General features: G+C 46.1%; 1 protein-coding gene across 1 annotated transcript; it reads right to left on the bottom strand.

Annotated features, from left to right (window-relative positions):
- Positions 1 to 6,838: 6,838 nt before the first annotated feature.
- On the bottom strand, positions 6,839 to 25,536 carry LOC147111539 (diamine acetyltransferase 1-like). The gene is made up of 6 exons (XM_085998595.1): positions 25,073 to 25,536; positions 18,105 to 18,156; positions 17,933 to 18,016; positions 14,421 to 14,522; positions 13,454 to 13,494; positions 6,839 to 7,458 (listed from the first exon to the last, which is right to left on the bottom strand). The coding sequence occupies exons 1-6, from the start codon at positions 25,409 to 25,411 to the stop codon at positions 7,288 to 7,290; spliced, it is 789 nt and encodes a 262-aa protein (XP_085854721.1). The 5' UTR covers positions 25,412 to 25,536; the 3' UTR covers positions 6,839 to 7,287.
- Positions 25,537 to 25,772: the final 236 nt, after the last annotated feature.

The raw sequence follows: 25,772 nt of genomic DNA, 5'->3' as shown, positions 1-25,772 counted from the left end.
GCAATATCTCCTTTTATGAGAGTGAAGGCTGCACAGGCCTCTGCTGTCAGGGGGAAGGAGGTGGACTTGATGAGGGGTCTGGCTTTGTCCGCATAGTTGGGCACCCACTGAGCATAGTACGAGAAAAACCCGAGGCATCTCTTCAGTGCTTTTTGGCAGTGGGGGAGGGGGAGCTCCATAAGGGGGCGCATCCTGTCGGGGTCGGGGCCAATGACTCCGTTCTCCACTACACAGCCAAGAATGGCAAGGCGCTTGGTACGAAACATACATTTGTCCTTGTTGTATGTTAGGTTCAGCCGCTGGGCCGTACGGAGGAATTTCTCTAGATTAACATCATGGTCCTGCTGGTCGCGGCCGCAGATGGTGACGTTGTCTAGATAGGGGAAAGTGGCCTGGAACGCGTTCTGGTCGACCATCCGGTCCATCTCCCGTTGGAAGACTGAAACCCCGTTGGTGACGCCAAAGGGGACTCGGAGGAAGTGGTAGAGACGACCGTCAGCTTCAAAAGCTGTGTACTGGCGGTCCTCAGCCCTGATGGGGAGCTGGTGGTATGCCGACTTCAGATCAATCGTCGAGAACACCCGGTATTGTGCTATCTGATTGACCATGTCAGATATGCGGGGGAGTGGGTATGCATCTAGCTGGGTGTAGCGATTGATCGTCTGGCTGTAGTCAATAACTAGGCGCTGTTTTTCGCCAGTCTTCACTACCACCACTTGTGCTCGCCATGGGCTGGTGCTACTTTCAATAATCCCTTCCTTCAGGAGTCTTGCTACCTCGAATTTAATGAAGCTCCTACCCCTGGCACTGTAACGCCTGCTTTTGGTAGCGATGGGCTTACAGTCGCGGGTGAGGTTAGCGAACAAGGAGGGGGGGGGGACTTTAAGGGTGGAGAGGCTGCAAATGGTGCGCGGCGGGCGGTTTAAAAGCTGCTGGCTGCAGACTGTGAGTGGGGGGAGGGGTCCGTCGTACGCTAATGTGACACTCTTAAGGTTGCACTGAAAATCCAACCCCAGTAGAACGGCAGCGCAAAGATGGGGCAGGACCAGGAGTTTAAAATTTTTGTATTCTGTGCCCCTTACTGAAAGGGTCACTACACAGTAGCCACCGACGTCCGCTGACTGGGCTTTGGAAGCCAAAGAGATCCGATGCCGCGTCGGCAGTACCGGGAGGGAGTAACTGCGCACCGTGTCGGGGTGGATAAAGCTTTCCGTGCTCCCGCTGTCAAAAAGGCAGGTAGTGGCGCGGCCGTTTACCTTAATGTCCATCATGGACCTGGACAGTTGATGAGGGAGAGATTGGTCCAGCGTCACGGAGGCCAGCGTATGGTCGAGCGAGTCGATGTGGTCGTCAGATGAGGCGGTGGTTGAGTCCGGGTCCCCCGTGGTTGAAGTTGGAGACGTCCGAGATGGCGGACAAAATGGCAGCGCCCATGGTCCCGATCCCCACGCGGCTGGGGGAGCCCAAGATGGCTGCCCCCACGGTTCGCACGCGGCGCTGCTGGCGTTAGCGGTTTTACCTTTGCAGGCGCTGACATAGTGTCCTTTCTTCCTGCAGCCGGAGCAGGTAGCGTTTCTCGCCGGGCAGCGTGCTCTGGGGTGTTTTGCCTGGCCACAAAAATAACATTTCTGTGCCTTGGACGTCGCAGCAGCAGTTGAAGGTGGCGGTCCCATGACCCAAGCTTGTGGCGTCCACGTTGCGGAGCGGTTAGGGGAGAAGGCGTCCATATTCCTGTGGGCCGCGTCGAGCGAGAGCGCGAGGGACACTGCCTTTCTCAGGTCCATTTCTCCCTTTTCCAACAGTCTCTGCCGGGAGTAGTCGGACCTTAGACCCGCAACGAAAGCATCTCGGATCAGTCCCTCCGTGTGTGCTGCGGCTGATGCTTCTTTGCAATCGCAGTCTCGGCCGAGTATCCGTAGTGCCCGTAGGAAGGCCTCCACCGATTCCCCGGGCTGCTGTCTGCGGGATCTTAAGAGGTGCCGGGCATAGACCGTATTTACCGGGCGTGCGTATTGCCCTTTTAGCAGACCGATAGCCGCCGCGTAGGCCGTCGCGTCCTGGATTATTGTATAAACTTGGTGGCTCACCTTTGAGGCCAGGATTTCCAACTTGTTTTCGTCCAGGGTCACAGTTGAGGCTTGCAGGTAGGCCTCGAAGCAACGCAGCCAATGCGCGAATTTGGTAGCCGAACCCGCTTCTTGGGGGTCTAGGTCCAGGCATGTTGGTCTGAGGGCTCGCAGCAGCTCCTGTTGCTCAGCGTTTGGTGCAGCAGCCTGCTGTTCCGCGTTTGGTGCAGCAGCCTGCTGTTCAGCAAATGTCGACATTTTGTTTTTGCTAATAAAATTGAAGCGCTATCAATTACTCATAAAAGACTGAGAGTTAAGAGAGTAACTAAAGGCTTTTATTAGCAAAGAACAGAGCATGCCTCTCGTGGTTGACTGGGTTCCAAGAAGGCAGGGGGCTGCAGGTCAATCACCTTTATACCTGGGCCTGTGGGTAGAGCCAGCCGAGACATGTTGAGGCATGCATAGGTACAACAGTGTGTAACAACAACAACAACAACAATAAGTCCAAAGATGTGCGGGTTAGGTTGATTGGCTATGATAAATTGACCCTTAGTGTTAGGGGGATTAAATACGTGGGGTTACGGGGATAGGGTGGGATATGTGTTGGTGTAGGGGTTACGGGGATCGGGTGGGACATGTGTCGGTGCAGGCTCGATGGGCCGAAATGGCCTCTATCTGCACTGTGGGGTTTCTGTGATTTCTGTGAATAACAGTGGTTTACCACAGTGATGGAATACTCTCCACTTGCCTGGATGAGTGCAGCTCCAACAACACTCAAGAAGCTCAACACCATTCAGGATAAAGCAGCCCACTTGATTGGCACTCCATCCACCACCTTCAACATTCACTCCCTCCACCACCGGCGCACTGTGGCTGCAGTGTGTACCATCTACAAGATGCACTGCAGCAACTCGCCAAAGCTCCTTCAACAGCACCTTCCAAACCAGCGACCTCTACCACTTAGAAGGACAAGGGCAGCAGACGCATGGGAACATCACCACCTACAAGTTCCCCTCCAAGCCACACACCATCCTGACTTGGACCTGTATCGCCGTTCCTTCACTGTCGCTGGGCCAAAATCCTGGAACTCCCTTCATAACAGTATTGTGGGTGTACCTACACCATATGGACTGCAGCGGTTCAAGAAGGCGGCTCACCACCATCTTCTCAAGGGCAATTAGGGATGGGCACTAAATGCAGGCCTAGCCAGCGACGCCCACATCCCATCAATGAATAAAAAAAAAAATTACCAAAAGCTATCCCCTTATGCTGTGCAAACAGGCTCCTGTACCATTACCAAAAGCTATCCCCTTATGCTGTGCAAACAGGCTCCTGTGCCTGTTTGCACCAGCCGTAAAATTTTCCTGCATAATTGCTGGGCATTTGGTGGGCAATTAGCCCAACTCTGCACCAGCAATTAGGATTTCAATGTCAGAGCAGATGATCTGTCAAGTTGGAACTTGACAGATCGCAAGTTTGGGATTTAGCGCATGCACGTGCGGAAATCCTAAACTTGCTGTCCATTCTAAAGGCAGTATGACGGCGTACTCTGAAAATACATCATACCGACTGCAAATTCTGCCCCTATAATCTACTGAGGGAGTGCTGCACTGTTGGAGGTGTCATTTCTCAACTGAGAAGTTAAACTTGAGGCCCCAGCTGCCCCCTCAGGTGGATGTAAAAGATCCCATGGCACTATTGGAATAAGAGCAGGGGCGTTCTCCCCGGTGTCCTGGCCAATAGTTATCCCTCACCAACATCACTAAACAACAGATTATGTTATTGCTGCTTGTGGGACCTTGCTGTGTATAAATTGTCTGCCGTCTTTGATAGGATATTCTGAGGGTGTGAAAGGTACTATATAAAATACAGCAGCCTAGAAACTGGACAACGCTGGAAACCTGCGGCTAACATTGGCAGCCAAGGATAACGGCCGCTGGCTGAGTAAGCGCAGGCAGCACCTGCATTTTGGTACTGCCTGCTCATTATCAGCGTGAGGGTGATTTGCTAGTGCAATGCTCTCTTTGCAGTGCTAATGTCAGAAGGAGGTTAATGGGTGCCTTGGTCTCCCACTCGCAGTGTAAGGGAGCAGGGAAGAAAGGAGCGACCTGAACAGTTGCTGTACTTCCTCCAAAAATATTAGTTGCCACCTACTGTTTATCGATTATTTAGTTTGTTTATGACATGAATGCAGATAAGAGAGATTTTATCACAGGTCATTTTCAATTGTTGCAATGGAGTTCACCCATTGATTTACTGGCCCACAAACACTGTTGGCCTCCCGGAAAGCTGCCAGAAATGCAAGCCCCCAACTCCAAGGCGAGAGTGCTGCTCACTGAGCCACAGCTGACACCTACAGCCCAAGCTCTTTGGGAAACTTGCATTATATGCAGTGTGTGGAGTTTGCACATTCTCCCCGTGTTTGCGTGGGTTTCCTCCGGGTGCTCCGGTTTCCTCCCACAGTCCAAAGATGTGCGGGTTAGGTTGATTGGCTATGATAAATTGACCCTTAGTGTTAGGGGGATTAAATACGTGGGGTTACGGGGATAGGGTGGGATATGTGTTGGTGTAGGGGTTACGGGGATCGGGTGGGATATGTGTCGGTGCAGGCTCGATGGGCCGAAATGGCCTCTATCTGCAATGTGGGGTTTCTGTGATTATATAGCACCTTTAATGTAGCAAGATATCCCAAAGCACTTCACAGGAGTGTTCCCAAGCAAAATTTGACACTGAGCCACATAAGGAAATATTAGAATAGGTGACCTAAAGCTTGGTCAAAGGGAGATGTTAAGGAGAGGTTTAGGGAGGAAATTCCAGAGCTTAGGGGCTAGAAAGCTGAAGGCACAACCACCAATGTTTGAGTGAAGGAAATTGGAGTGTGCAAGAGGCCAGAAATGAAGGAGCGCAGTGATCTCTGATGGTTGTAGGGCTGGAGGACATTACAGAGATAGGAAGGGGCGAGGCCATGGAAAGATTTGAACACGAGTATGAGAGTTTTAAAATTGAGCCATTGCAGGTCAGCAAACACAGGGGTGATGGGTGAATGGGACATGGTGCGAGTTAGGATACAGGCAGCATAGTTTTGGATAATCTCAAGTTTACAGATGATGGGAGGTGGAAAGTCGGCCAGGATAGCATTGGAATAGATGGTAATAAAGGCATGGATGTGGGTTTCAGCAGCAGATGGGCTGAGGCGGGGTAGAATCGGGCGATGTTAGAGGTGGAAGTAGACAGTCTTCGTGGATGTGTGGTCAAAAGCTCATCGAGGTCAAATACAACACTAACGTTGCAAACGGTCTGGTTCACCCTCAGGCATTGGGCAGTAAGGGGGGTGGAATCGGTGGCTAGGGAATGGAGTTTGCGGCGGGGACCAAAGACGCTGGCTTTGGTCTTCCAAATATTTAATTGGAGAAAATTTCTGCTCATCTAATACTGGATGTCAGACAAGCAGTGTGGCAAATCAGAGGCATGTTAAGGTTATGCTTGCTACCAATACTTAGCTTCATAAGCAGCCGTAAGCCAAAGCCTGTACCCTTTTTTTGAGAGTGGCAGATCTTAAATTTTTTCTGTTTCACGAAATACTTTTGTAGTGGTCCTAAGTCTTCAATGCACCACTAAAACATACAATTCACAAGTTGGGCTTGGTGCCACAGTGCACATGTAACTGCTATCTTCCTCCCAATATCAGAAAACTTGTTCCTTATTTTCACGAGGTACAAGAGAGCTCAGCAATTCCATATCAGTGACCTCTCTCCACAGGCTGGCACCTGTGCTGTTGCAAGCCACTCTCCTTTCTCTCTCTCACCTGTCCCAATATCTCAATGTGGCTGGGTGTCAAATATTGTCTGACAACGCTCCTATGAAGCACTTGGGGACGTTTTATTACACTGTACAAATATAAATGCAAGTTGTTAACATTCACCATGTTATTTTGATATGGCTATTTCAATGCAATGCCTGCATGTACAACACATTTTACTACTGGATTTTTAGTATGGGATGGGAGAGAATTCTATGCCCAATACAAAATACTTTTAAGAGGTTTTTCAGTGCATTAGTTTCTGAAATAGGCTTTAAAGCAGTGATGTAGCATCACTTATATACTGCAAACTGATATACTGTAGTGCAATCTTCATATAGTTACTCAATACTAGGCAAGTAGCTGTTAGCATCAATGCATTTATACCACATCAAAGCCTCAACACAAACATTAAGAAACCCACAAGTCAAACTGAAACCCAACAGTGAGCCATGGCCCAGTTGGTAGCAACTGGGTTAGGTCGTGGGTTCAAGCCCCATTCCAGAGACTGGAGCACAAATCTGGGCTGACACTCCACTGCAGTACTGAGGGAGGGCTGCACTGTCTGAGGTGCCGTCTTTTGGGTGAGAAATTAAACCGAGGCCCCATCTGCCCTCTCGGGTATATGTAAAAAAATACCATGGCACTATTTTGAAGAGGAGCAGATGGAGTTCTCCCCAGTGTCCTGGTCAATATTTATCCCTCAGCCAACATCATCAAACAAAGATTATCATCTATTGGATTAGCCTCTCATCAGGCAGTGCAGCACTGGGGCGCGAGCCTGGATATGTGCTCAAACCCTGGAGTGGGGTTTGAACATACGACCAACCTTCTGGCTGAGGCGAGTGTGCGACTGAGCCAAGTGACATTTTACACTAATTTTCCATACTAGAGCCCCTTAAAAAGATAATTTAATTACAATTAAAATAATGGGGGGGGAAAAGAGAGAAAGAAGAGCAAGTGAGGCAAGCAGCAGTTTGGTAAAACATAAGCCAATATTTTTATTTATATACACACACACAGAGAAATGGACAGCATTCCTCCATATTGACATTGTATCCATATGAAGCTGTATATACAATAAAACATGGCCTATATCATAGCAGGTCATTCCTGAACAGTGCAGAAAAAGTTTGATTGGCATAAGCAGTATTGACCTACTATTTACTAATTCTTACAGAATATTAACAATGTAACAATACACCATATCGCACCAGAAGATAGCTGGTGTTTAAATAGCTCTGGTTCAACGACAGAAAAGCTACTGGAGGCAGGAATATTGCTAAATGATTATCGTACAGTAAGTGAGTCTATATTACACGTAAAAACAATTAAAACTGAGGTTTTAAATCTACAAAAACACACAATTTTCAATTAAGGTTCTTTGGGAAGAAATCTGGACTTTACTCTTCAAACAGGTGCTCATTCCTCAGTTGCCATTTTAACCAAGTGCTTCTTCTGAATCTCAAACAGACACCATCCTTCCTTTTTGGACAGATCTGCAGCACCAAGCTTCTTGTAGAAGTTAATTGACCGCTGGTTCCAGTCTGCTACGATGAAATGCATGCTGCCACAGCGGTCCTGCACAGCAGTCTGGAAACACAGCAAAGCTTACTCTTAACATTAGATTCCTTCCTCAAGCGCAATCATCTGGCAATTTATTCAATGGATTCACTCAGAAATCCATTGGAGAACTCTTCATAGAATTTTACAGTACAGGAGGCAAATCAGCCCATCGTGCCTGTGCCGGCTCTTTAAAAGAGCTCTCCAATTAGTCCCACTCCCCCGCTCTTTCCCCAGAGCCCTGCAATTTTTTCCCCTTCAAGTATTTATCCAATTTCCTTTGGAAAGTTGCTATCGAATCTGCTTCCACCGCCCTTTCAGGCATTGTATTCCAGATCATCATAACTCTCTGCATAAAAGAATTCTCCTCATTCTTGCCTCTGGCTCTTTTGTCAATTACCTTAAATCTGTGTCCTCTGGTTACCAACCCTTTTGCCAGTAGAAACAATTTCTCCTTATTTACTTAAAACCCTTCATGATTTTGGACACTTGTATTAAATATCCTCTTAACCTTTTTCTGCTCCAAGGAGATCAATCCCAGCTTCTCTAGTCTCTCCACATAACCAAAGTCACTGTTCTCCAGTACCATTCTGGCAAATCACCTCTGCACCTTCTCCAAGGCCTTGACATCCTTCCTAAAGTGCAGCGCCCAGAATTGGACACAATCCAATACTCCAATCTCAGAGGGAAAGAAGTCAAAAGTAATCGAAGTGTGACGTCACCAGAAAGCAGGTAAGTGATTGGTTGGTGAGTATTTCTCTCTTTATAAACTTTAACTCTGTGGTTTATAGTTTCTAAAGTCTCTGTGGTGTAGCGGGGACTGTTTATAAACCAGGGCCCTTAAATATACTATTTAACGGTAGTGTAATTGGTGGGATTCATACTGGACCATTCGCGAGGCTGAAGAGGTCGTGAATAGCACGTTTGAACAGTTGGTCACACCGCAGGCAAAGGTTGGACAGGCAGAAAGAGAATGGGTGACGAACAGACAGAGTACTAGGCACAGGCAGGTAGTGCAGGGGTCCCCTGTGGACATCCCCCTCTCAAACAGATACACCATTTTGAGTACTGTTGGGGGGGATGGCTTACAAGAGGAAGGCAGCAGCAGCCAACTTCCTGGCACCAGGGGTGGCTCTGCTGCACAGGACAGAAGGAAAAAGTGTAGAGCTATAGTAATAGAGGATTCTATTGTAAGGGGAATAGATAGGCGTTTCTGCGGCTGCAAACGAGACTCCAGGATGGTGTGTTGCCTCCCTGGTGCAAGGGTCAAGGGTGTCTCAGAGCAGCTGCAGAACATCTTGGAAGGGGAGGGTGAACAGCCAGTTATCGTTGGTACCTATATGTACCACGACATAGGTAAAAAGCAGGATGAGGTCCTAAAAGCAGAATATAGGGAGTTAGGAGGTAAATTAAAAAATAGGACCTCAAAAGGTAGTAATCTCAGGATTGCTACCAGTGCCACGTGCTAGTCAGAGTAGAAATAGAAGGATATTTCAGATGAATACGTGGCTAGAGGAATGGTGCAAGGGGGAGGGATTCAAATTCCTGGGACATTGGAACCGGTTCTGGGGGAGGTGGGACCAGTTCAAACCGGATGGTTTGCACCTGGGCAGGGCCGGGACCGATGTCCTAGGGGGAGTGTTTGCTCGTGCTCTGGGGGAGGGTTTAAACTAAAATGGCAGGGGGTTGGGAACCTGAGCAAGGGGACAGAGGAAAGGGAAACTAGGATAAAAGCAAAAGATAGGAAGGAGAAAAACAAAAGTGGCAGTCAGAGAAATCAACGATTTAAATCAAACATGGCCACAGTAAATAATAATTCTAATAGGTGTAAGAGTGTTAAAAAAAACAAGCCTGAAGGCTTTGTGTCTTAATGCGAGGAGCATTCATAATAAGGTGGATGAATTAGCTGCGCAAATAGAGGTAAACGAATATGATTTGATTGGGATTACGGAAACATGGCTCCAGGGTGGCCAAGGCTGGGAACTCAACATCCAGGGGTATTCAATATTCAGGAAAGATAGGCAAAAAGGAAAGGGAGGTGGGGTAGCATTGCTGGTTAAAGAAGGGATTAACACAATTGTAAGGGAGGATATTAGCTCTGATGATGTGGAATCTGTATGGGTAGAACTGAGAAATACCAAGGGGCAGAAAACGTTAGTGGGAGTGGTATATAGACCTCCAAACAGTAATGCGGAGGTTGGGGACGGCATTAAAAGGGAAATTAGAGAAACGTGCAATAAGGGCACAGCAGTCATCATGGGTGACTTTAATCTACATATAGATTGGGCTAACCAAATTAGTAACAATACTATGGAGGAGGAATTCCTGGAGTGTTTAAGGGATGGTTTCCTGGACCAATATGTCGAGGAACCAACCAGAGATCAGGCCAACTTAGACTGGGTATTATGTAACGAGAAAGGATCAATTAGCAATCTTGTTGTACGAGGCCCCTTGGGTCGGAGCGATCATAATATGATCGAATTCTTCATTAAGATGGAGAATGAAGTAGTCGACTCAGAGACTAGGGTCCTAAATTTAAATACAGGAAACTACGATGGTCTGAGGCGCGAGTTGGGTAGGATTGATTGGGGAATGTCACTCAAAGGGTTGATGGTGGATAGGCAATGGCAAACATTCAAAGACCTCATGGATGAATTACAGAATTTGTTCATCGCAGTTTGGCATAAAAATAAAACAAAAAAGGTGACTCAACCGTGGCTAACAAGGGAAATTAGGGATAGCATAAGATCCAAGGAGAGGACATATAAATTGGCCAGAAAAAGCAGTAAACCGGAGGATTGGGAGCAGTTTAGGATTCAACAAAGGAGGACAAAGGGATTAATTAAGAAAGGGAAAATAGAATATGAGAGTAAGCTTGCAGGGAACATAAAAACTGACTGTAAAAGCTTTTATAGATATGTGAAGAGAAAAAGATTGGTGAAGTCAAGCATAGGTCCCTTGCAGTCAGAATCAGGGGACTTTTTAAGTGGGGAACAAAGAAATGGCAGACCAATTAAATACATATTTTGGTTCTGTCTACACAAAGGAGGACACAAATAACCTCCCAGAGATGTCGGGGAACATAGGGTCTGATGAAAGGGAAGAACTGAAAGAAATCAGTATTTGTAGGGAAATGGTGTTAGGGAAATTGATGGGATTGAAGGCCGATAAATCCCCAGGGCCTGATAATCTACATCCTAGGGTACTTAAGGAAGTGGCCCTAGAAATAGTTGATGCTTTGCTGATCATCTTCCAGCATTCGATGGAATCTGGAACAGTACCCATGGATTGGAGGGTAGCTAATGTTACCCCACTATTCAAAAAAGGTGGTAGAGAGAAAACGGGGAATTACAGACCAGTAAGCCTGACATCGGTAGTGGGGAAAATGCTAGAGTCCATTATAAAAGAGGTAATAGCAGAGCACTTGGAAAACAGTGACAGGATCGGACAAAGTCAACATGGATTTACAAAAGGTAAATCGTGCTTGACTAATCTACTGGAATTTTTTTGAGGATGTAACTGGTAAAATAGATAAGGGAGAACCAGTGGATGTGGTGTGTTTGGACTTTCAGAAGACTTTTGATAAGGTCCCGCATGAGAGATTAGCATGTAAAGTTAAGGCACATGGGATTGGATGCAAGGTATTGACTTGGATAGAGAACTGGTTGGCAGACAGAAAGCAAAGAGTTGGAATAAACGGGTCTTTTTCCAAGTGGCAAGCAGTGACTAGTGGGGTACCGCAGGGATCGGTCCTTGGGCCCCAGCTATTCACAATATATATTAATGATCTAGACAAGGGAACTAGATGTAATATCTCCAAATTTGCAGACAACACAAAGCTGGGTGTGCGTGTGTGCTGTGAGGAGGATGCCGAGAAACTCCAGGATGATTTGGACAGGTTGGGTGATTGGGCAAAAGCATGGCAGATGCAATATAACGTGGATAAATGCGAGGTTATCCACTTTGGTGGCAAAAACAGGAAGGCAGATTATTATCTGAATGGCAATAGATTGGGAGAAGGGGAAGTGCAACGAGACCTGGGTGTCCTTGTGCACCAGTCGCTGAAGGTAAGCATGCAGGTGCAGCAGGCGGTTAAGAAGGCAAATGACATGTTGGCCTTCGTAGCAAGAGGGTTTGAGTACAGGAACAAGGATGTCTTGCTGCAGTTGTACATGGCCTTGGTGAGACCACATCTTGAGTATTGTGTGCAGTTTTGGTCGCCTTAGCTGAGGAAGGATGTTCTTGCCATGAAGGAGTTCAGCGAAGATTCACCAGGCTGATACCTGGGATGGCAGGAATGACGTATGAGGAGAGATTGGGTCGATTGGGCTTGTACTCGCTGGAGTTTAGAAGAATGAGAGGGGAGCTCATTGAAACATAACATTCTGACAGGACTGGACAGACTAGATGCAGGAAGGATGTTCCCGATGGTCAGGGAGTCCTGAACCAGGGGTCACAGTCTAAGGATAAGGGGTAGGCCATTTAGGACAGAAATGAGGAGGAATTTCTTCACCCAGAGAGTGGTGAACCTGTGGAATTCTCTACCACAGATGGCAGTAGAGGCCAATACATTAAATATATTCAAGAAGGAGTTGGATATATTTCTTAAGGCTAAAGGGATCAAGGGGTATGGGGAGAAAGCAGGGACCGGGTACTGAATTTGAATGATCAGCCATGATCGCATTGAATGGCGGAGCAGGCTCGAGGGGCAGAATGGCCTACTCCTGCTCCTATTTTCTATGTTTCTATAGGTTTCTAGGAGGCCTAAATCAGTGTTTTATAAAGGTTTAGCATAACTTACTAGCTTATGTATTCTATTCCTCTATTAATAAAGCCCAGGATCCCATATGCATTTTTAACAGCCTTCTCAACTTGTCCTACCACCTTCAAAGAATTGTGTACATACACCCCCAGATCGCTCTGTTCCTGTGCCCCCTTTAAAATTGTACCATTTAGTTTATATTGTCTCTCCTCATTCTTCCATCCTTCATGTATTATCACTTTCTCCCCTCACCCCCAGTTATATAAAAAAAAACATGCACTTCAGGCGATTGCTGATCAAAGGTAATACGACCAAATGCCAATCTCGCATAAAAAGTAGTGAGTGAGGAGGACTGGGTAGCACAATGGGTTAACACTTCAATCCAGAATGATGGGATGGAAGCCTCTCTGCCAGATGCAAGGACCCACCTGGTCTCAATCTGGCCCGTGGTGTCTTTGGGTCCACCGCATAATTGGCAACCTTGCTCAATCACAAAGATGGTCGAAATGGACTGCATCACAGTGATAATTAACACAGAGGTAGATAGGACAGAGTTTTACTCCGCAGTTATCCAAAGTTATACTCCACCCAGGGAAGCTCAACGGCATGCCAAGCTTTCAGTCGCCCAACACCAGCACTTTGGAAAATTAACACTGGGAGAAAAAAAAAAGTCAAGCTCATATATTAAAGGCAGTGCTGTCTTATCCCAAGAGTATCCAAAGCTCTATTTGAACCCTGACATTTCATTTGATTGGTTGGCGGGGGGGGGGGGGGGGGGGGGGAAAGCAGGTGCAAAGGAGGAGAAAATTGACTCACTATTCTGCCCCATCTCCAGTCTTCCCTCCCCCATCGACTTCCAATATTCCATGCTTCTGGTTTGCAGCACTCCTCATACCACCTATTGCACTCCCAGCGTATCTCCCATTCTACTTAATACGTCTTCATTTCAGCTGTTTGTGCACCTCCAGAACAGTGATGATTTTCTGCTACTACCTACTACTGGCAAAGATATGCCAGTCTTCCTTGCTAATGTTAAATCGGTCTAAACTCAAAAAGGACAACAGACTGCTCTCACAGCAAAAAGGCGGTTTGGATAGCCGCAGTTCCCAACAGCACTGTTTGTGCCTTCTCTTGCCTTGAAGCAAAAAGTAGCCAGCAAGAGAAGCTGAAAGTACATGGGAGGGAAAGGCAAGTCTGAAGTTTCCTACTGCCTTTCTCATTATTAGTGATTAAGATATATAAAAATAGGATTTTTTTTTTTACCTGACTTATTTTCTTCAGAATCTCTGAACCAATTCCATACCCTGCGAGGGAATCCAAAACAACATCATCAGGAGCCGGGCAACATGTCTGAATAAAGTTTACTAAACAGGGAATGCGTAAACTGTTGGCCACATTGGGACTTTTGTCATTTGTCCTCTGTAAATCTCAAGTGTTATTTTATTTACTTTCTAGTCTTCCCTGGGATACCTGCTAGAGAATTAATAAAATAGCACTCTACTGGAAGTATGTCCTGTTATTATACATTCAGAAACCTTGACTATGAACAAGAGCAAGCCTCCATCAAAAGTCTACAGTTCAACTATTGCCACACAAACTTGCATTTATATAGCACCTAAACGTGTCCTCAGGATGACCCAAAGGATTTTATGGCCAATGAATCATTTTTGAAGTGTAGGCACCATTACGTAGGGCAAACAAGGCAGTCATTTTGCACACAAACAGCAAGATAAGTTGAATGAGCAGTTAATCTGTTTTTTGGTGGTATCGACCAGGATTTCCTGCTCTTTTGAATAGTGCCATGGGACTTTTCTCATGTCCATCAGAGCAGGCAGATGTCATCTGTTTAGCATCTGATCCGAAAGACAGCACCTCCAGCAGTGCAGCACTCCCTCAGTGTTGCACTGAAGCATTTGTTTAGATTACGTGCTCACACCCTGGAATGGCACTTGATCCCACCACCTTCTGACTCAGAGGCAAGTGTACCACAAACACAGCAACCCATTTTCCTTGCTAGGCTTTTGGGATCTAGAACTAGGAAATGGTACAAGTACCTGCACTGTATTGTGAACATCATTCATTAAAAAGGTGCTATATAAATGCAAGTTGTTGTTGAAGTTAGCTAAATCAGTTCGATTGACATACAAAGATTAAAAGTATCCACATTTTGCAAACAAGCGTTAACCTTAGCAAGCCTCTTTTTAAAAATAAGATAGAATTTTTGTTTTACCTCTGAATTCTTCCATTACATAGAAATCTTCAAGATATAGTAGTTTTCCAATCCAAGCATCATATGTGTAATAGTACATAGCATATCCCACAATATTGTGTCCTGAAAAAGGATATCAGATACATGAGTTTCAAGTGTTGAATAATGCATCCCCAAAACACTGCATCGAGTCTCTACACTCTTTGTATACACTCAGTCAAGTATATGCAGCTTTTAGGAAATAAATAAACTTGCATTTCTATAGCACCTTTCACATCCTCTGGAAGTCCCAAAGCGCTTTACAGCCAGTGAAGTACTTTTGAAATGTAGTCACTGTTGTAATGTAGGAAACGTGGCAGCCAATTTGCGCACAGCAAGCTCCCACAAACAGCAAAGTGATAAATGACCAAATAAACTATTTTCATGAAATTGGTTGAGTGATAAATGTTGGCCGGGACACCAGAACTTCTCCTTCGAAATAGTGCCACGGGATCTTTACCCGAGGGGGCAGACGGGGCCTCGGTTTAACGTTTCATCCAAAAGACGGCACCTCCGACAGTGCAGCACTCCCTCAGCACTACATTGGAGTGTCAGCCTAGATTATGTGCTCAAGTCAGACTTGAACCCATAACCTTTTGACTCAGAAAAGAGTGCTACCACAGAGCCAAGGCAGACACCTTAAATTCGGGAATAATGTGTTCACTTGGCACCATGAAACGGTTTGCTTGCCAATGATTCCTTATACAAATCTGACAAATGGATCTTTCATCTCCATATGAAAAGGTTTTGCATTAATTACCCATCCTCTTCAACATTTTATACATGTATAAAGTCATCTAAATATTTTATCTTTTTAATAAAACTAGAGAAACTGAATAATGCAAAGAAACACCTTTCAAACTGGATCACATTGACCTCCTTTAGCCCTCAACAACCTGCATTTATAGAACACCTTTAACACATAGAAAAATGACCCAAACAGCTTCACAGAGATATAATTTTAAAAAACTGTGGATGTCAAGTTGAAGGAGTCATTAGGAGGAGTGACCAAAATCTTGGTCAAAGTGGTGTGTTCCAAGGAAGGTATTAAAGGATGACAGGGAGGAGAGATGGAGAGGGTTAGCGAGGGAATTCCAGAGCATGGGGTCTAGGTGACTGAAGGCACAACCGCCAATGGGGGAACGAAGAGATGGGGGGGTACACAAAAGGCCAGAGACAGAGTAATGGACAGTTTGGTGGGGAGGGGGGGGAAAAGCAGGGAGGATGTTGTAGAACTAAAGTGCCTACAAAGAAAGAGAGCAGCAAGACCATGGAGGGATTTAAACACCATGATGATCATTTTAAAGCACCTTTCGCATCCTCAGGCCATCCCATAGCACTTCACAGCCAATGAGTATAGTCATTGTTATGTAGGAAACACGGCCAAATGTGCAAACAAAGTTCTCAAACAGCAGTGAGATAAATGATCAGATTATCTGTTTTTACTGGAGGGATAAATATTGGCCAGAACTCCCCATCTCTTCTTCAAATAATGCCATGGGATCTTTTACATCCACCTGAGAGGGCAGACATTTTAAATGTCGCATCCTGTTTTATTCGGTCTCAACCTCAAAAGCTTTTTAAAAACCTAATTCTTGGAATGTAATGTTGCTGGCAAGGCCGGCAATTATTGCGCATCCCTAGTTGACTGGAGGTTTGATACAACTGAGTGGCTTGCTAGGCCACTTCAGTGAGCAGTTAAGAGTCAACCATGTTGGTGTGGGACTGGAGTCACAAATAGGCCAGACTAGGCAAGGACAGCAGATTTCCTTTCCTAAAAAGAGATTAACGAACCATTTGGGTTTTTACAACAATCAGACAGATTTGTGGCCATTTTTACTGATACCGGTTTTTTAATTTCCAGATTTTTTTAAAGATACATATGAATTGTATTCAATTTCTCAAACTGCCACAGTGGGATTTGAAATCTCTGGATTATTAGTCCGGTAGCATAACCATTACACTACCGTACCCTAAATTAGTTTTAAAACATATGCTTAGAAACTGCTAAACAACAGACAAAATTAAATTTTAGCATCTCAGCAGATATATATCAAGGTGTGACTAGTTCCTGGAACAACAGCTCGAAACCTGTGACAAGCGTAGTTCTGGCACATGCAAGCCAGCAAAATGAGTCAACAAATACTGTTCAACCATGGATTAAACTACTACATTATTTAAACAAGCATGTAAAACTATTGTTGAACTAACGTTTTGGTTTTAACACGGCAGATCAGAAGGATATCATGAGTCCATCTCAAATCAGTCTTGATTTTGCCAATCACAGAGCCCCTCACCCTTTGGTAAAACTGTAAATTAGCCACTTCAGCTTAATGTCACAAAAAGCAGAACAGCTCATTTAACACTTTACAATCATTGCCAACGTTTTAAAGAGCACTTTTGTAAGGGCAATGCATGCAACAGTTCTGATCTACCATGCTTTCACTATCCTTCTTCCTCTTTTTAAAAAAAAAAAATTGCAAGTAGCATGTCCCTCTGGGCCTTACCTCCATTATCAAGATCATCTAATGTTTAATGGATCTTTCAGTTACCAGCCCGCCCACCCATGTACACGCCTAGGGCCATGTACATGGCGAAGCTAAAGACTGTAACCTGAAGATTGGGGATAAATTAAAAGAGAATACATTCAACATTATTAAAAACAAGAACCAGATAGATATTAAAAAAGGTAATTGTCACATTTAAGTAATTTCAATTCATCAAGCTTATCCTTTGGACCAATCAACTTGACTTGATAATACACCGATTACACAGCAAGCTCTCAAACCTTTAGAGGAATCTTCTGCTGCTACCCAAAGTTGCTTTCAGATTGGTCTTAAGGTGGATTCAGAAGTTGGCACGCCGCATTTATACTGCTAAATCCGGTTTCCTTAATCCAGCGGCAGACTTGTAGACCCAGCTCAAACTAGTCCTTCAAGGCTGCCATGGAAACTGGATCCAGATGCTAACTTGAAAGATCAGTATGAAAGGCCCCAACATGTTTACAAAAGAAAATTAACACCATTACTAGGAATGGTCAGGATACAACAGTATTTATCTCCACTGGTCTACTAATGCATTAATAAAATTGGTAGCCTCTCAACCGGTTAACCAAACAATTTCCTTTATTACATTAAATTTATCTATCCTTTGTGTACATCTCTGCAAAGGAAAACAGTTCTTGTTAATAAAAAATATCAAGTACTGGTTTGATACACAGCACTTGGGAACCTTTTTGGAAACAATGTTAGAATGATAACCTTTACAATGTCACTTACAGCCAGCATGAGTGCAGCAAAACAGCGTATCCAATATTGACGTCAACACAAATATCTCGAAGCCTTTTTGTTAATACATGTTTTGCACCAAGGTTAGATGAAGTCATGCTTCCTTTATGCATTTACTCAAACAGATAAGCAAAGAAATACAAAGGCCAAATCAAAAGCACAAAACTCCAAAGCTGTGCTAAGCAGCAAAACAAAAGTAAATTCTACCTTCACGAGTCACATGTTCCGCTGGCACTTCTGCAAGAAGGCAGTGATAAAATGGATGTTCCCCAAAGCCATCTTCAAGTAAATCTACAAAATGAATTGTCGGCATATTCACAATGCATCAATGATTTTATAGGGAAAATGCCGCAAGATATTTTATACTCGATTACTGTACCTTTTTCAGTCAACTTCACCCGATTTTCCATTTCTTCATATTTTGCAAGTTCCTAGAAAATAACCACAAAAAGGGTGAATATTTAACCCCAAACGCCTCAATTATTCTATTTTGAAAAGGCAGACATTGGGTTTATATTCAGATTTTCATTTTTGAGGAATGACTTGTAGGTAGCTAGCGTAGCACAATGGTAAGGGATTGGTCACATTCAAAAGTATGGTCATAATTTATTTATTCTGCCACTATCTCTAACTCCTTCCTGTATTCTACCTGCTAGTCTTGCAGAGTTATTTTTTTAATAATTTGGTTTTGAAGATAGCCAACACAAATCTAAAGTTACCGGCGAACTGGGAGCAGATTCGAGGAATTTCCAAAACACTATGTGCTCTTTGTGGCCCCTGATAATCTTGGTGTGCTGCACACTGCCCCCTCCCACCCATCCCCCAGTTTGGGAACCCGTGTCCAACAACAACAACAACTTGCATTTATATAGCACCTTCAACATAGTAAAAGCGTCCCAAAGTGCTTCACATGAGCTTTATCAAACAAAATTTGACACTGAGCCACATAGGAGATATTAGGATGGGTGACCAAAAGCTTGGTCAAAGAGGTTAGATTTTAAAGAGCGTCCTATAAAGGAGGTGAGAGACAAAGGTGTTTAGGGAGGAAATTCCAGAGCTTTGGGCCTAGGCAGCTGAAAATCAGGGCTGCGCGCAAGAGGCCAGACACAATACAAGTGCACTTAGCCTTGCTAATCAATGTAGCTAAACTGTGAATTTAGTTTTAACTAGTGCCAAACACAGATTATGGGGGGGAAAATTCAGTTGTTCGCGCCTTAAGAGGGCGCTAATGGGGCGCAAAGCAACTAGCGCCCGTGCGCGGCGATGTTTGCGCCGCTCGCGAAATTAACTAGACATTTTGCGGCGGCGCTAAACACTACCGCCACGATCTCCTGCGCCGGCAGATTGTGACGTCAGTCAAGTGCACAACGCCCCGTTAGCGCCCCGGACCGGATATTGAGTGGCGCCCTTGCCTTACCGCCTGCAACGACAGGTTGAGGGGAGCGTTATACGGTCAGAAAGGGACTAGGGGAGCGCTATTTAAAGGCGACCGCTTCCTGCCTTTTTTTTGTCGGTGACATTTTTGCACCACGCATTCGAGAGAGAGAGAGAGCGCGAGACTTCTGGAGAGATTCAACGCTGCGTCAAGGAGTTTTGAGTACTGAGCAGCACTTTGCAGGTTTATTTTGATTTGCCCTTCCTTGCTTCGCCAGCGCTCCGAGGTAGCGCCTCGCTCCTCAGCCTTTGCGCCTTAAGACAGGTGTGAAGCGCCTGCTTTAGCGCTCCAATCACCTCCAGGGGCGATAGAAGCCAAGTTTGCAATCGGAGGCGATAATTAACGCCAGGCACGAAACTTTGCGCCCGGCCGATAATTGCGCCCCAAACGGGGTGATACCGAATTTCTCCCCCTATATCTCTCCACTTATGGGTTAGCAAGTTCCAGTTTCACCAGGAGGCCATTCAGCCCATCTTGCTAGTCCTTTCAATGAAAACCTACAATTTCTCCACCAGCGCAGCATCTAAGACCCCTTTGAATAATTTCAAAGATTTAACAACCACTGTCCTGCCTGTAACATTGTTCTAGGTATTAGTCACTGGTGTGTTTTCTGACATCAGTCCTGAACTTTTCTATTAGTTACTTACAGCCTGCATCCTTATTATGCAATGATGGTTTCATTTGAAATCATGTGTATGAAAAGCTGATATTTAGTAGACGAGAATCACATACATATAAATTCAAGTGCAGCCACTGACCAAATAATATTACCCATAATTACTCCTGGGTAACTAAAAAGCTAAGACTTGTTCAGAATGCAGTTGCAAAGACAGTCAAAAGCACTTTTGACTAAGTTTTGATAAACAGTCACAGACTGCGAGTTAAAGTTAAATTGCTAAGAAAATTATGATGCCAAGTAGAAATTAGAATTTGCTTACCAAAACTAATTGCAACAATATTTAAAGGATAATTAGTATAAGGACATAACATGAGAGAGATCATGGAAGTCAAGGTATTTATCTGGTAGATTAAAGTGAGATAGTCTGGATACCTCACGACTAGTGAAACAGCGCTGATATGGGCCCTTGGTATAAAGGCCTTGTACCAGGGAGGCTATGAAATGAAAGAAATATGGTAAATTCCAATGGGGTGAAAAACTATAAACAAGATAAGACAGCAGAATAGGGTTGACGGAAAAATACTGGAAAGGCGGGATGCTACCTTAGTCTGAGTGACAGTGGTATTTTGACCATTAGAACTAATTAAAGAAGGTGATTTTGTTAAAGACCATATATGGACACTGTCCAAACGAACTGTTAATAAGAAAAGGGTTAAAACCTCGATACGCAAAGAACAACTTTACACAGACGTACTGCGAGGACAAACGAACAGACTCAAGACAACGTCATCTGTGTCCGAGAGGTTCCAGAGACCTAGGGCTGCGAGCTACTCGTTAAAACTATCGCCTAATGTTAAGTATTGATTACGCTGTAAGCTTAACAAATCTTGATCTATTGCTCAAACATACTGGCTGCTGCCTATTGGTGTCTTGTCCAAGAACTCAGCGAGCATTAAGATCTTACACATGCTTGGGATTAACTTTTTTTTTTTTTTTTAAATCCCTCTATAAAAGGTCCCCACTCAATTCATTTTCTCTCAAGTCTCAAGAAAGAAACTTGCATTTCTACAGCACCTTTCACGACCTCAGGACGTCCCAAAACGTATTTTTGAAGTATAGTCACTGTTGTAATGTAGGAAACGGGGCAGCCAATTTGTGTACGGTCAGATCCAACAAACAGCAATGTGATAATGACCAGATCATCTTTTTTTAGGTTTTGGTTGAGAAGTAAGTATTGACCAGGACACCGGGGAAAGCTCCACTGCTCCTCTTCGAATAGTGTCATGGCATCTTTTTTATGCCCACCTGAGAGGGCAGTACTGCACTGGAGTATCAGCCTAGATTTTGTGCTCACGTCTCTGGATTGGGACTGGGACCCAAAGTTCCCTTTGAGCTGTGCGGCCATGCAGCGCTCTGCAGGTCCTGCGTAGCCGGCGAGCCAGCTTTTAAATAGAAAAACCACGTGTGCATGAAATTTTGACCGGCTCGCACAGCCTGTGGGCCATAAAAAAAATTAAAGAGGAACATTGCTTGGACCCATGACCTTCTGACCCAGAAGCAATATGTGTTACCCACTGAGCCATAGCTGACACAAATTTTCTAACTTTTCTTCATAATTAAAGCGAGGCTAGCAACCACACTTGTGGTCCTTCTTGCACCATTTCCAAGGGCTTGGGAACTTCGGTAACCAGAACTGAACACAATATTCAAGGGGTGGCACTACATAGCTTCGGTACGACAGCCTCAGATTTAAAACTGTACTCATTTAAAAATATTGCTGCTCTGTACTGACAACTCAGAATTTTTTTCAACCTCTCAACACCATATATTATATTATACGCCCTCAATTTTTTCTTCCACAATGTAACATTTTTCACTTATCTGTTTTGAATTTTATCTGCTATAGTGTTGCCCACTTGCATATATTGGCCTGGATTTTGCAGTCAGCAGCAAAGGAACGGCCGCTCGCCGTTCATCATGCTTACAGCTGCCCACAGACTTTTAGGGGCTTTTGCATGGCAACTTACAGGAATTACAGATCATTTCCAGCAACAGAATGACTCTTCAACCAATCAGACTGAAGAATCCTCACTGAGACAGAGTCCAAATGAGGAAGAGTAAGTTCAAATATTTAAGTCAATGTAAAATCATGTACAGAAAGCAAAACAAAAAGAGAAAGATGGGATTAAAAGATAAGAGACAGAAAGAAAAAGTAAAAAAAAAATTTTTTTTAATCTCCAACGATAATTAAAAGTACTGAAATGAGGAGGAACTGTCTCGGATGTCGGTGTTTATCTGTCCATCTCTCCCCCTCTGTCTCTGATGTCGGGTGTCTGTCTGTGTCTCCCCCTCTGTCTCGGGTGTCTGTCTGTCTGTCTGTCTCCCCCTCTGTCTCTGATGTCATAAGAACATAAGAAATAGGAGCAGGAGTAGGCCAATCGGCCCCTCGAGCCTGCTCCGCCATTCAATAAGATCATGGCTGATCTGATCCTAACCGCCAATCCACTATCACAGAACCATCTCCTGAATCGAACAGAATTAGACACACGAAATAGGAGCAGGATCAGGCTACACGGCCCCTGGGCCCGCTCCGCTACCCACAGGGCCATGACCGATCCGAACCTAGACTCATGTCCAAATTCCTGCCCGCTCCCCGTAACCCTTAATTCCCTTTACTTCTAGGAAACTGTCTATTTCTGTTTTAAATTTATGTAATGATGTAGCTTCTACAGCTTTTTGGGGCAGCATATTCCATGGACCTGCCACCCTCTGAGTGAAGTGGTTCCTCCTCATCTCAGTTTTGAAAGAGCAGCCCCTTATTCTAAGACTATGCCCCCTAGTTCTAGTTTCACCCATCATCGGGAACATCTTCCCCGCATCCACCCGATCCAACCCCTTCACAATCTTATATGTTTCAATAAGATCGCCTCTCATTCTTCTGAACTCCAATGAGTAGAGTCCCAATCTACTCAACCTCTCCTCATATGTCCATCCCCTCATCCCTGGGATTAACCGAGTGAACCTTCTTTGTACTGACTCGAGTGCAAGTATGTCCTTTCTTAAGTATGGACACCAAAACTGTATGCAGTATTCCAGGTGCGGTCTCACCAATACCTTGTACAACTGAAGCAATACCTCCCTATTTTTATATTCTATCCCCCTAGCAATGAAAGCCAACATTCCATTGGCCTTCTTAATCACTTGCTGCACCTGCATACTAACCTTTTGAGTTTCGTGCACCAGGACCCCCAGATCCCTTTGTACTTCAGTACTTTCCAGTTTCTTGCCATTAAGATAATAACTTGCTCTACGATTTTTCCTGCCAAAGTGCATAACCTCACACTTTCCAGTATTGTATTCCATCTGCCAAATCTCTGCCCACTTACTTAGCCTGTCTATGTCCCCTTGCAGGTTTTTTATGTCCTCCTCACTCACTACTTCCCTCCCATCTTAGTATCATCTGCAAACTTTGATATGTTACACTCGGTCCCCTCCTCCAAATCGTTAATATAGATTGTAAAGAGTTGGGGACCCAGCACTGACCCCTGCAGAACACCACTAGTTACTGATTGCCAGTCTGAGAATGAACCATTTATCCCAACTCTCTGCCTTCTGTTAGATAGCCAATCCTCTATCCATGCCAGAATATTACCCCCAATCCCGTGATTTTTTATCTTGAGCAATAATCTTTTGTGTGGCACCTTGTCAAATGCCTTTTGGAAGTCTAAATACACTACGTCCACTGGTTCCCCTTTATCCACCCTATATGTTACTTCCTCAAAGAACTCCAGCAAATTTGTCAAACATGACTTCCCCTTCATAAAACGGGAGTCTGTCTGTCTCTCCCCCTCTGTCTCGGGTGTCGGCTGTCTGTCCGTCTGTCTCTGCCCCCCCCCCCGTCTCGGGTGTCGGCTGTCTGTCCGTCTGTCTCGCCCCCTCTGTCTCGGGTGTCCGTCTGTCTGTCTCGCCCCCTCTGTCTCGGGTGTCCGTCTGTCTGTCTCGCCCCCTCTGTCTCGGGTGTCCGTCTGTCTGTCTCGCCCCCTCTGTCTCGGGTGTCCGTCTGTCTGTCTCGCCCCCTCTGTCTCGGGTGTCCGTCTGTCTGTCTCGCCCCCTCTGTCTCGGGTGTCCGTCTGTCTGTCTCGCCCCCTCTGTCTCGGGTGTCCGTCTGTCTGTCTCGCCCCCTCTGTCTCGGGTGTCCGTCTGTCTGTCTCGCCCCCTCTGTCTCGGGTGTCCGTCTGTCTGTCTCGCCCCCTCTGTCTCGGGTGTCCGTCTGTCTGTCTCGCCCCCTCTGTCTCGGGTGTCCGTCTGTCTGTCTCGCCCCCTCTGTCTCGGGTGTCCGTCTGTCTGTCTCGCCCCCTCTGTCTCGGGTGTCCGTCTGTCTGTCTCGCCCCCTCTGTCTCGGGTGTCCGTCTGTCTGTCTCGCCCCCTCTGTCTCGGGTGTCCGTCTGTCTGTCTCGCCCCCTCTGTCTCGGGTGTCCGTCTGTCTGTCTCGCCCCCTCTGTCTCGGGTGTCCGTCTGTCTGTCTCGCCCCCTCTGTCTCGGGTGTCCGTCTGTCTGTCTCGCCCCCTCTGTCTCGGGTGTCCGTCTGTCTGTCTCGCCCCCTCTGTCTCGGGTGTCCGTCTGTCTGTCTCGCCCCCTCTGTCTCGGGTGTCCGTCTGTCTGTCTCGCCCCCTCTGTCTCGGGTGTCCGTCTGTCTGTCTCGCCCCCTCTGTCTCGGGTGTCCGTCTGTCTGTCTCGCCCCCTCTGTCTCGAGTGTCCGTCTGTCTGTCTCGCCCCCTCTGTCTCGGGTGTCCGTCTGTCTGTCTCGCCCCCTCTGTCTCGGGTGTCCGTCTGTCTGTCTCGCCCCCTCTGTCTCGGGTGTCCGTCTGTCTGTCTCGCGTGTCCGTCTGTCTGTCTCGCCCCCTCTGTCTCGGGTGTCCGTCTGTCTGTCTCGCCCCCTCTGTCTCGGGTGTCCGTCTGTCTGTCTCGCCCCCTCTGTCTCGGGTGTCCGTCTGTCTGTCTCGCCCCCTCTGTCTCGGGTGTCTGTCTGTCTCTCCCCCTCTGTCTCTGATGTCGAGAGTCGGGGTCTCTCCAGTCGGGTATACTGAAGGGCCGAGCGGTGTTCTGGGCACCGAGCTCAGGCCGCCCTGGCCCGGTTTAGAGCGGCTCCAACAGGACTGGACTGAACCGAACCGGATCAAGGTGGTTACAGCACCGCGAGCCGGAGGTGGGTTGGGGGTCAGGGAGAGGACCCGGCCGTGGGTCGGAGGTCAAGGGTCAGGGCGGGGGTCGGGGACCCGGCGGAGGGCGGCACCTTTATGAGGCGAAGGATGTCGGCACAGTCCCGCGGAGCGGCCGGCCGGATAGTGAAACTGGCCATTTTCGCCTCTTGCTCTTCTTTCCCTTTCTGTGGAGGCCCCGGTACTTGTAAAGTAGGAGCAGGCTTTTCTTCATCCGCGTCCCGCGAGTCAGCTTGCCTCCGGGTCCGGCTCTGCTCCCGCTCCGCTCCGGGTGTGAGCGCCGCCGCCGCCCCGCTGCTTATAAACAGCGGCAGCCACCGAGCGGCTCCTCCCTCCACACAGCGTCTGCTCCAACACTCCCACCACACCAAGACAAGACACTGTGCAGGCGGCAACCTCAGCCCATCAATCATTCAATAACCGAAAGCACTTGCATTTATGTTCCACTTCTAGCCGTGGCTCAGTTGGTAGCACAGTCAGAAGGTTGTGAGCACATAAATCGAGGCTGACACTCCAGTGCAGTGCTGCACTGTCAAAGGTGCCGTCTTCCGGATGAGACGTAAGTGGTCCCATCGCACTATTTTGAAGACGAGCAGGAGAATTATCACCCAGTGTCCTGCCCAATATCCCTCAATCAGCACCACTGAAACAATTTATTGGTTATCTCATTGCTGTTTATGAGAGCTTGCTGTGTGCAAAGTACTATGAAAGAAAGAAACACTTGCACCTTTCACAACCTCAGAACATCCCAAAGCGCTTCACATCCAATGAAGT

Source organism: Somniosus microcephalus, chromosome 10 (genome assembly GCF_052327205.1).
Source record: "Somniosus microcephalus isolate GS21.2 chromosome 10, FLI_Smic_1.0, whole genome shotgun sequence".
In the NCBI taxonomy this organism is placed as follows: Eukaryota; Metazoa; Chordata; class Chondrichthyes; order Squaliformes; family Somniosidae; genus Somniosus; species Somniosus microcephalus.
Note: the sequence above shows the minus strand (reverse complement) of the source record. Positions and strands in the feature narration are given on the sequence as shown.

Bases quoted from the DNA above. Each gene is read 5' to 3' on its own strand.
- LOC147111539 (XM_085998595.1), bottom strand. From the start codon at position 25,411: ATGATTGATGGGCTGAGGTTGCCGCCTGCACAGTGTCTTGTCTTGGTG. The intron at 18,157-25,072 runs GTGCCGCCCTCC...GTTATTTTCTAG, and splicing joins ACATCCTTCGCCTCATAAAG to GAACTTGCAAAATATGAAGA. The intron at 7,459-13,453 runs GTAAAAAAAAAA...CTGTGTTTCCAG, and splicing joins TTCTGAAGAAAATAAGTCAG to ACTGCTGTGCAGGACCGCTG.